Genomic DNA, 12,273 nt, shown 5'->3' with positions numbered 1-12,273 from the left:
CAACAATTGCATTATAATCTTTATTAAGTCTATCTAAAATAATAATACCACATGAATATTTAATCATTACAAAAATAATAATTATATTTTGGCCTTCTATAATATATAAAAAAACTGTTTAATTATCTCATTCTATAAAAACAATCACTAAATCAAAGCCGAATAGTATATTAACCCTTTTTCTTTAGGCCATTAAATTCTCCATACTATAGCTATATTACAATACCAAAATAGTTTACAAGTCTGGACATTTGAAGTGCATTGACCCAATGTCAAACATCAAATCCTAAGACTTTGCATGGCGAAAAAACCAAAGAGAGGCAAACATTGATTCTTTTCTTCTGTTCAAAGCAAAGAAAACAAAATACACCAGCAAGGGATAACATTAGAAAAACCATAATTCAAAAAAATATCCATTTTGTTTTTTATTGCTAGCTTTTTAAGATAAAAAGGGAATTGCAAACAAAGAATAACCATTCAAAATTTCGGTCCACAACTCTGTAATAATCACAATCGAGCAAAATATTTTGTGCAAACTGAAACCGAAAACGCATTTGACACCAAAACTGCTACAAATGACAACCCTAAAACCTCAGGCATTTACCCTTAAAAGAAAAGCAAAAATGCTCCCAAACCATAAAATCACATTATGCTTCTTTCCCAGACTCAATACCCCGTATTAAAAATCGACACTTGTAATATACACATCCTACCGAGTAAAGATTCATTTCAACCGCTCTGACGACTTTTCACACTCACTCAAAGCTTCCCGTCTGCGAGTAAAACATCATGCAAAAACAATGGGAACCTTCTCAGGGAAAAGAATTGGTAATAAATATGCTTTCAACACATGGACTGGATATTGCATTCCTTCAAAACCAGAAAGATAGATGCCTGTCAATGTCTGGCCGATATACTATGAGGAGAGCATGGATTGCAAGGCAAGCTGTTGTTGTGGCTGCAAGGACGACCAAGTTGAGGCCAATGTTGCCGCTGGCAAAGTTTGCTGAAGCTGCCTCAGTAAATTCAGCATCCTACTTGCAGTTTGCTCTGTAGCTAGATCCTTACCACATAAAACCTACAAGAATAGCAACCATCTGTAAGAGAACACACCCAAAGGCTTTACTTCACCCAACAAAAGAATTCAGTGTTTGATCCTTCCAAAGTAGTTATTTCCTTATTTCATAAAACATGCACCTTACTTATCTCACAACCTATGCAAAATGAAGGAAAAGCACGGTTATTTATGCTGATGTTGGAGTATCAAAAGCCAGATAGGTGGGACCAAAAAAGAAAAGCAAGAGCCTAGTAGCCATGTATGATACAGATACTCGAACAGAGTCATAGTTAGCCAGATAAGAAGTTTCCTATTTGTAAATACAACAGTGCCTCCAATTGTCTGTCTGATTTGGAGGTGAAAACAATTTAGGAGTTAATTTATTAAAAGAAAAACCACAGCATAGGCTTCACATGAAGACTAAACTGAGGACAGGATAAACTAGATAAGAAGATGGATTGGTTAGGCATTAACATCCTGATGTGTGGAAATATTAAGAGCAAGATATAGTTTTTATCCTATAGCATACATGATTAAATTGTAAGATAAGAGATTTTTTGCCATCGGACAAAATTTACCACCAACAAATAAGATGAGTTCGAACTATTTACATTCATGAAACTATTTACATTCATGAAGAACCAAAAGTGATACAATTTCATAAACAGTAAATTTTTTTTACAAAAGGATGCTTTTCCAACTGATAAATGCCTGACAGTTTGTAATTCTTCATGCACTATTTATAACATAAGATTCACATGTTTCAAATAACTTGGGTAATTCTATCTGAAAGAAAAGACTAGGCTATACAAATAAATTTCAAATAGGAAGCATAGTACACCCATAGCATTTAATTTTTAGAATTATTAAGGCCCCCTTTAGATGGCCAGTTAGCTCCAGTGATGTCTGGCTAACAGCGTAAACTGGACTGAAGGGGTGTTTGGAAAACAGCTTCAGTGAGAAAGTGTACCATTATTCACATCACCTCCAATGTGATCTTTCATTTCCACCCCAGCTTTCTATTTCCTCTAATACACTCACCTTTTACCCATACTTTCTTACTTTTGAAAGACGATGGTAGTTTATTGTGCCTTAAAATTGGTATTTTCACTATTTATTGTTATTTAAAATTTGCATAAATATTTTATAAAACATTAATTAATAAATAAATACTTAAAAATGAACATGTAGATCTATTTTTATATGATAAATTAAGAGCAAAAAAATTATTATATAATTATTACAAGTTAACTAGAAAATAAAGAAAAATATATTGTTAGAAACAATATTATCATTAATTGAAATTTATTTATTAAAGACTTTGATATACAAATAATTTAATAGTTTGTAATTATTAATTTTAAAAGGCTTAAAGCATGATTTGGCCCATAATATATCACTTTTCCCACGGTACCTAAACTTTTTTTCCCAAATTAGTAACTCAAATTACATTTTATTACCAATTCAATCCAATGACGTTAACGATGTTGGAAAAACTGACTGACATGTGACCTAATTAGAACAAGCTACATAACACTTCTAACCAAATGCAACACAACATGCGATTTCCTTGTTAATGAAATTTGATTAGAAGTACATCTTGGCTTTTCAATTAGACTGAGGTGCTGGGCAATTAGCTCGTGTAACTTTTGAGGGGTAAAATAACACTGTGAAAATACCTACCATCCAATCCCATGGGATGGAAGATAATCCCCCCTTTTTGATCAAAGTACTTCGGAAGTCCTTGTATTATATAACATCTAAGGCAAAACCACTAATGAGGTTAATCTGAACTGTTAAAAATTGCTGATGTGGCTGTCAAATCCGGAACTGTTAATAATGGCATGGAAAAAAAAATGTTATTTCAATATTATGTGGACAAAAGAAATCATCAAATACATTAGAATGACATCAATATGTGGTATTTTATCCACATATTTTAAAGTATTTGATTTTTTTCTTTTACCACAACATATTAAAATAATATATTCTCCATGTCATTATTCAAAAAATCATATCACATCAGAACTTGACTGCCACAACCGTAATTTTTAATGGTTCACGATAACGCAAATAGAAATTTTACCTGTTTGCTTAGTTTTTGAAAGTATGAGGATTAAATTGGCTAGTTTTATAGCAGGGGGCTACTAAATTGCCTCAAATGATACACTGCAGACTTCCCATATACTTTGATCTCCCCTTTTTGAAAAGACTAAACAATCCTATATTAAAAGGATGACTCATCCAATTTTGAATCCAATCCTCCCATTTAAGTGTCCAAAAGTAGGATAGGATGATGGTTATCATACAAGTCCATTATCTTGCACCAAAGACCACCGAAGTACCATAATGATAAAACAGATAGATTGCTATGCATAAAACTTCCATTTCTCAGTCAATTGTTTGTTCAGAACAAGCAATTCAAACAAAGACAGCAATTGGTTAAGACGAATTTAATGGAGCAACTTGAAAATTTTACCTCAGCAAACACTGCAACTATCTTAGGAAGATACTGATGGTTGGGACCCAAAACTTCACTGTCTGACCTGAAAACACATTAGACGCTTTGTTTGATAATCAGCAGTAATAGCATATTGAAACAAAATAAATAATGAAAATCAGATCAGTGGGATCAAAACAACAAAGCTGAGTTACCTCTCTACCATTGAACAAAGTTGTTCATGAACAACTTTGGCTTCTATCAGATCACCCTTTATCGGCAAGCAGTTTAACCATGCAGGAACAATCTACCAAACACAAATGGGTGTGTTGAAGGCAACATAAAGAGAACAGAAATAAAGTATCAATATAAGCATAACAACACACACAACCAGCATTACTTTTGTGAAAAATGCAATGCAAAGTTTACTCAGAAAAGGTACAATTACAAAATCACTGCAATCCATCTTGATTTCTAGAATGGTTTTTAACAAGAAGACATTTGGAGACTTGCAAGATAGCTTAGGAACATGCATGTGTTTAATCCAAAGCACAGATCCAATCCTTCCATATCAAAACATCTACTTATTAATTAACTTGGAAAACTAATTTTATTGATTGCATACCTGAGCTGCATCAATACTGTCACGATGGAACAGGCATATTTTTCCTAAAGCAGAAACAGCATTATCATATGCCATTACATTTTCAGGTTGCAAAGCATTGGGATGCCGGATTACAGCATTTAACCTTGATAGAGCCTCTGGAAAATGTCAAAAAGAAAAATGTTATTCTTGGGGGTAGGGGGGACCTTACAAACAATCATGAAAATTTTACCTCCTACAAGCGGCTTAAATACAGGTCCACCAAATTCTGTACAAACACCCAGTCCATACACCGCTGCCTGAAACATAAATCACTGAATTAAATGGAAACCTCAACAATTAAGATGCTTTAGACACCGAAAGTAAGAATGTACAGACCTGTCGCACATCCGGATTCTCATCATTGCAAGCCTCCAATATGAAAGGAAGATATGTATCATAATATCTGTGTCAATAAAAATATAGCAATTGCATTAAATGACAAATCTCTATGATGATAATTCATATAATAAATTCAAGCAGAGCATACTTTATAGCTGCCTCACGACACTGCTCAGCAACATCGTCAAAAATACAAATAGCAATTCTTCTTTCTTCAGCTGTCTTATCTTTGCCCTGTATTCCAGACACAGATGAGAAAGGGGGGAGTGACAATGAAATTGGAACACTTCAGGAAAGAAAATTTTCCTTAGGCTTTTCCTCAAGAACTGTAAACTGACTACCGAGACAAATTTCTAAGAACTTACCCACATAGGTGTAAGATATGAAGATAGCTCATCAAAGAAAGGCAAGAAAGAGGCTTTAAATGTTTTGACCAAAGTTCCCAAGATTTCTCCCACCTGGATGCAGAATGCTCATTACATTAAGAAAGATGGAGTGCCATGGTTCAAAAAAAAAAGACACACACACTAGCTTGAGATTTAGGTGCAATATAACCACATATTTTATTTTAAGACTTACTTGGTCAAAAACTTCTTCCTCTTGCTCATTTTCCTCTTTAATCAATTCTCCCTCCTCAGCATCAAAGTCTTCAGCTTTGGCTCTTTCAGCTCTCTCCCTTTTCCTGCTTGCACTAGCTGTGATTACTTGTTTTATCTCATCCACAATAGATCTAACCTGGCTTTCATCTAAAAGTGGACCAGAGATCTGAAGAAGAAAACGCTCATAAATTTTAGTAGAATTACACTTTTCTATGATATCAATTATGGCAAAAACAAAGACACAGATCAGACCAAAGAACTTGTCAAATGTACTCATACATGCCAATTAAAATAAAGGTCATGAATGGAACTTTCTCAATAGCTTAACTACACATATCAACCTAATGAGACAAGGAAATTACTGGTGTACGGTTTTCAACAAAAATCAATATGTAACACTAAACTTAGGAATTAGTTCAACTTATAGCCCGTAGTGAAATACCAAAATTAAGTTCAAGTAAGTTCCCATGTTTCAGTTATTAAAATAGATATTTACTTCTAACCATCCGTTGTACCACAAAGCAGAATAATTTCAGACAGATGGCAATGAACAAAAGAGACGCTATGTAATTAACTTAACCTGTATGCATTCATTCAATGCGTCCAACATGCTTGCACATATTTCTGTATCAGGTTCCTGCAAGAATAAGAAGCGATTTTAAGTACTTCATCTATAACAAGCGACACATCAACAAAACAATTAGAGCTTCAATACGCCCTTGAGCCATTATATTTTAAGAGTAAACAACAATAACCTTATGTAATGCCTCCACAAGAGCCGGAATAATGTAATCAGACAATTGCTTCACATAGGTCTCATTACGCCCTTGAGCCATTCCCTTCTCCACAGCTAATTTTGCAGAACGCAATAACTCCGGCATGGCTAGAATAAAATTGAAAAATAGGCAAGGATAGAATTAAAAAAAGCCTAACTTGAAAAGAAAGATTTCAGTAACAGAAGTGTTTGCTCATACCTGAAACGGCAGCTTTTCTAACTTCCTCGTGGAAATAAAATTTAAGAAGAGGAACTAAAGTTGGAGCAACCTGGATCATATGTTAAACTTTTGTTAGTATTAATGTTGCTAGAAAGGCTAGAATGAAAATGATGCAGGAGCATCTAAGTTAGTTAATTATTTACTGTTTTACGTTAGTTATTGGAGTTTATTTGTATTAAAAATTATTTGATTAAATATTTAATGAGTTATGTGATTAGGCTAATACTCTTTGTGAAGAGTTCTAGTTTAAACAGTACTAGAATGTATGATTTGTTAAGAGTTTTACCAAAAATAAGCTGTACAATATTTACAGCCAGATAATCATTCTCATTATTTTTCTTTGAATTATTATAAAGAAATTAGAGGTTATCTATAACCCAAAGTTTTCTAGTGTTCCATCTTTCCTATTCATTTGTTCAGCCCTATTTATTTAATTGCTGTTGTTTTCTCCCCTAAACCACATCAGTTAACCCAATACCAATACAATGAACTGAAACAAACCTGATCAATCCATGGAAAAAACCCTTCCTTCAACTCATCGGCATAGCAACATAACATGTTACATGCTGTAGCCTTCTCCTCCAGAACACTTGTCTTGATCCCAATTCTTTTGTCCCCAAGCGTAATGGTTTCCATACTGTGCAATAACAATATAATCTTACTATTAACACCAAATAACATAATGCAAACAACAAGCTATTGCAATAAACCAACCACAAGCCATAGATGAACACAGCTAGGCCCAAGACTTCATGTGATGTGTCTGTACATGCTCAATTGTGTGTGTTTCAGCAAGAATAGAGAGAAGTAGAAGAGAGAGGCAATAGAGTTTTCAATTACATACAAATGAGTTGGGAGGGTAAACAAGATGCCAATGCATGTATCAATATTTAAGTTATTGGCAGAAAGTATAAATTAAAGTAGTAACAAGGTATAACCTTTCATCATCAGAGTCCTCTATGTCATTATCTGAATCTGCAGATGTAATAGTTACATCTGGCTTAAGCTGAGCAGACTGAAGAAGGGGAGGCATGACAACACTCATGTAAGGGAGGAAGTCTTGTCCCAAACACTTGCAGAGTCTAGCCCATGCCTGTAACAAGGATATATTATCATGAGCAAGGATGAATAAACATATGAGCAATATTATGATAGTTTTACACATTTCTGGTACTATGAGCATACTTGCAGCATGTAACTTGTTGTTGGATCATCTGTTTCCATTTGGGATCCTTGCAATGACATAAGCACTTCCATAACCTTACAAGGGAAAAAAATTTAAGTGAAAGTCATTTCAATCTTCGATAGAAGAACATACAAGCCACCAAACAGATGGTGGAGAATCAATATAACTGTACCATATAATGAAAATAAACAAAGAACAATGAGAAAAACAAAAAGAAATGAACGTGCTACAAGTCCACAAGTTTGCTCATAAGGGTGAAGGTAGGGTCTATACCAAAAAACAGAAGTGTAAAACGGTGGTTATGCATTAAACTTCTTCAGGTATAGGTCATATATAAACTTTTAAGACAATGGAAACAACAATTTACAGTTTTTTTACAGTCATTCTATAAAGATACACTTGAATAAGATTTCTTTATCAACTGGTTATTCAAAAGAAAAAAGAAACAAAACTGAATCACTTACAAGGAACAAGAAATGCATATTTTTTTTCTAGGCTAGAGAACAGAGAGTGCATAATTGCTCCAAATCACACCATTTCTCCTTAACTAATGTCAAATAGTATGACTAAAGTCAAATAACTCAAATTTTCTATGATCAATGACCTTTTGAGATCTAAAAAAATTAAATATAAGAGTAGAAGTAATCAAATTGAAACCAGACAAGGTATTTCTATACGCATACTCACCTGCTTAGCATCATCTCTGAACTTCTCTTTTCCAACAGCCATTCCAACAAGACTAATACACTCCAGGGATTTGGCACGTAGCATACGATTAGATTTGTCAGTTGCATTTACCAAGATTGCTTTCAGGTAAGGCATAACTGCATCATAATATTTTTGGAAGTGCTCCTGCAACCCCCAATATCACCGGCCTGAATCACCCATATAAAATATATAAACTAATGATCTAGTTTTATTTTGGGTGAAATTATACCTGAGATGAGTCGGCAACTGATGCCAAAGCAGTCAAGGCACCTTCTTGCACCATTTGTTTCCCATTCTGCATGATATACTTTATATTAGACAAAAAAACAATAATCTAAAATAAAGTGAATTGATGGATTAGCATTTAACTCACTTGTCATACCTGTAAAAGTACAAGCAATTTGCTGACTATTCCATCCAAGTAAGGTGTTAAAATTTCTGGAGTGCAGTTCTCACTAAAGTTGAGTACAGCTGAAGCAGCATGGGCCTGTTCAGACAAATTACATGACAAAAGAGTTATTCATATTATACAGTAAAATGTTGAGGTAAAAAAAAGGGACATACAATAAGAATATTAAATTTTTACACAGAGAAAAAGCTAGTTCAACTACATGTAAGTAGGCATATTCTATCCATCTATAAACTGGGACAGTGGAACTATCATTAAATCCATATCTACGTGAAGACTTGAAGATGGTTTTTTGTCCATTATCCACAAAATATTCAGGAGATTACACCTTCACAATCAGTTATGAGGCTCTTACAGTAAAGAAGCTAGCAACACTTAACATCCAAGTTCTGTTTCATCTTTCAAGAATAGATAGACATAGAATTGTATAACGAAATTTAAAAACTATTCCCATTATTTAAGAAATCAGTGAGTGTTAGAAAATTTAGATAACAACCACCAGTGAATCTGTTGAGTGATAAAATAATTCGATAGTAACCAGTTGAAATGTTCCAAACTGGAAAAATATGTTAATTCTTATTATATAATACGAAATTTGTCAACTACAAAGATACTGATATATCCAAATAAGAACATATCCACTCGGATATATTTTACCTAAAGCAAGCCACACAACCAGAACAACAACAGGCATATCCACAGACAACTTAAGAATCAGGTCATTATTGAAAAGGTATTGAATGTTGTTGGGTTCAGGGGAGAGAAGGGAGTGCTGATTATACCACAAAAACAGAGATAAAGATAGGATGAATAAAATACTCTATCTAAAGTGCAATGCATATTAGTGAATTATGTCACCAGCCTACAGCGGATTTCAGTTTGTTTCTCTCTACTTAAAGATTGAAGATCACATAAGCATCCACATCACAAAGTAAAACAAATCTTTACATACTTTCAAAATTATAATCTAGAATCATGAAAGCAAAATTATATATCTCGGACTAACCTGCACTCGTGGATTCTGAAAATCATCCATAGCACCAGCTAATGCAGGCAATACTCTTTGGTGATATTGGTTTTGCAAATCTGGTCCTAAGTCGGTAGACAATTGCCCAATTGCATTAATAGCTGCCCACCTCACACGAGGATGAGAATCATGAAATGTGTTCAAAACCATGGAAACCACTTGTTCCAGATTTTTAATCATAACCTGCAAGTACAGAAACAAATAAATTTAAAAAAAGAAAATGAACATCTTCCTAATTTTTTACTCAACCATGAGACATAAGATATTTTTTCCTTTCAAAGATGAATTAGTTATGCCATTGGGCTATAAAAAATATGTTTGAATCCACATGCACTAGACAGAGTTCCATCCCATTGTTAGTAAACTTACAACACCATAAACCAAACTGAATAACCACATTAACAAACGATGATTAATAAGTGTACCTTGGCACACCCCTCAGCAATCTGAGCAAGGGCAATTAATGCAGCATGATGCTTTTGCCACTCAGAAGCAGCCAAATAAGCAGGCAACTGCTCAGATGCAACAGGAACAATTGTGTTCCCACCTAAGGAAATTGCCAAACGATCCAAACACTCCTGTCCGACACTGTAATTGCTGGTCTCTCCAGCATCCTCATCCTCAGATTCTGCCGTGTGCCATGCTGCATCATCCTCAATATCTAACAGCATTCTCATCAATATTGCAAATAACCTACTAATAAATTGCGGCAACTTCCGCATCATTCCAGGAGCACGTTCCCTTGCTTCCGCCAAAGTCACCACAAATTCAATCGCCAAATGACGTGTCCCTTCCTCAAGAGATTCTGCCTCTGCAATCTGCAGCATCGAACCCACTACATCAACAAGCTGCCTCCTAAGAAACCGTGGCTCGGTACCTGCCAACTCGATCAACAACTCAAGTGCCTCCTGAGCAGTGGCCTCATTCCCGTTATTTAAAGCCTCTGTCAAGGTCCTCATCATTGCCGGCAAAAGATCCTGAAACCTATCCCGATCGGATGAGCTGGTCAAACACTGAATAAAGTTGATGACCGCATTCAATGCAGCAATTTTGACATCGGCATTAGAACTTTCACTCAGGCACCTCAAGAACACAGTGTGTAGATCCTTTATAAAAGGAGTCAACACATCCCCAATATATTGACTCAGCTGCGCGAATATCAAAAAAGCAGACTCCTGTAATTTAGGGGAATCCGAAGAGACACACTGGAACATAAACGGTAAGAGCTCTGGCCACCCATTCTCCGGCAAAATACTGGAAGCAAGCTCCGCAACAGTATCGCACAGCTTTTTAGATAAATTTTTGGTGGTTTCCACTTGGATTTGAGACAGAAGCACGGATTTAAGGGAAGACTGTGTAGAAATGTTGAGGCGAGGCCAGATATAAGAGTCGTCACGCGTCAACAACTTACGGAGGAGAATAGCTGCCATGGCACGAATCTCGGGCTGAGTGCAGACTTGGAGAAGGTGGGCGAGGCGGAGGCAGAGGGCGTCAGGGTCCGATTGCTTGCATAGATTAAACAAGGCCTCAGCGTGAGAACGTTGTTCGTTTGAGGAGGACATCAAGTGGGAGACTAGGGTTTCGAATGGAATCGGGTCAGGTCCTAGGATGAGGGCGAGCTGCGATTGCTGGTCCATGGCGGCGAAGGAGAAGGAGGAAGGGAAACGGAGACGGAGAAAATGATGGAATTGATTCCTTTGTCGCCTCTTTGTTAATGCTTTTGCTCTGTGTTTTGTTGGGCGTCTTCTTGAGTGGGAGTGTGGGGGAAAATAAGGGATTTTAAGAGAGAGAAAACTAGGGCTGACAAGAAAAAAAAGGGGGCTGATTAGCTGTAATTTTACGTGTCATGATTATTAATGTGAGTGTCCACTTTCTTTGTTCTTTTCTTTTTTCATTTTTGGAGGGAAAAATAAAATACTTACTCCTACAATCCTACTATCCACTAACGGGATGTCTGCTGTGAGCTCTGAAAAAAAAAACTTCGGACGGATTCTACCCATTCAACAAGGTACAAGTTAAAATTGATATATTTTCATATTTTTTTGGTATTCTCTAGTAATAATTGGTATAGCTTTATAACTTTTGTAATTCTTCAAAAATTTTGATAATTTCTCATCTGTTTTAATATTGCCTCGTCATTTTGGTATTTCATAGAATTTTTAATACTCTAATAATTTTTGAAATTAAGAATTGATACGAAATAATTTTGATATAAAACATATATTATTTTAAAATATTAAAACTTTTAAGGGAAATTGCAACCGTAAATTATGATAAGTTTTAAATCATTATAGATTGGTGTGATGGTCAGATAATTTGTACATCCGTCTTGAGTTTGTGTTCAATTAATAATGATTATAAAGCATGAACTTGTAATGATAGCATGATATGAACTATCATTTGAAAATAGAATATTTTGTATGCATATGAAATGTGATAACTGAGAGCATGTGAAAGATTATGCAAACCGAATATATGAGCCTTAAAGGCTCGTATGAAAACGAAATAAAACAAATGATTCAAGAAGGAAATGTGGAAATGAATTGACTTAGTGAAATGTATTGGCATATAATTGAATTGTTGCAATGATAGAAAACTTACTATTCTATACTAATATGAATTTATCAATTAACATAACGTATGCATTTTGGACAGATGTGACATGAATTGAAAATCAATATTGTTGAAAACTAATTCATGATTTTAGTGTAAGTCTAGCATGCTCTGTTGATCGTATTATTTATTTGAATCATGAAAGTACCACTGAGCTTTATCGCTCAACGTACGGTTTGTTTATTCTATGCATATGTACTAATAGATCTCGAAGACTCGAGGAGTGATCCAGCATTCAAACCGCAACTCTCAAC

General features: G+C 35.0%; 1 protein-coding gene across 1 annotated transcript; it reads right to left on the bottom strand.

The window, feature by feature from the left end:
• Positions 1-400: 400 nt before the first annotated feature.
• On the bottom strand, positions 401-11,219 carry LOC105772976 (uncharacterized). The gene is made up of 20 exons (XM_012594515.2): positions 9,832-11,219; positions 9,386-9,589; positions 8,353-8,457; positions 8,200-8,265; positions 7,950-8,114; positions 7,262-7,336; positions 7,015-7,169; positions 6,578-6,713; positions 6,056-6,125; positions 5,837-5,964; positions 5,662-5,718; positions 5,062-5,247; positions 4,848-4,940; positions 4,631-4,716; positions 4,480-4,546; positions 4,334-4,400; positions 4,123-4,259; positions 3,713-3,804; positions 3,537-3,603; positions 401-1,078 (listed from the first exon to the last, which is right to left on the bottom strand). The coding sequence occupies exons 1-20, from the start codon at positions 11,041-11,043 to the stop codon at positions 917-919; spliced, it is 3,330 nt and encodes a 1,109-aa protein (XP_012449969.1). The 5' UTR covers positions 11,044-11,219; the 3' UTR covers positions 401-916.
• Positions 11,220-12,273: the final 1,054 nt, after the last annotated feature.

This window comes from Gossypium raimondii, chromosome 6, assembly GCF_025698545.1.
Source record: "Gossypium raimondii isolate GPD5lz chromosome 6, ASM2569854v1, whole genome shotgun sequence".
Classification (NCBI taxonomy): domain Eukaryota; kingdom Viridiplantae; phylum Streptophyta; class Magnoliopsida; order Malvales; family Malvaceae; genus Gossypium; species Gossypium raimondii.
Note: the sequence above shows the minus strand (reverse complement) of the source record. Positions and strands in the feature narration are given on the sequence as shown.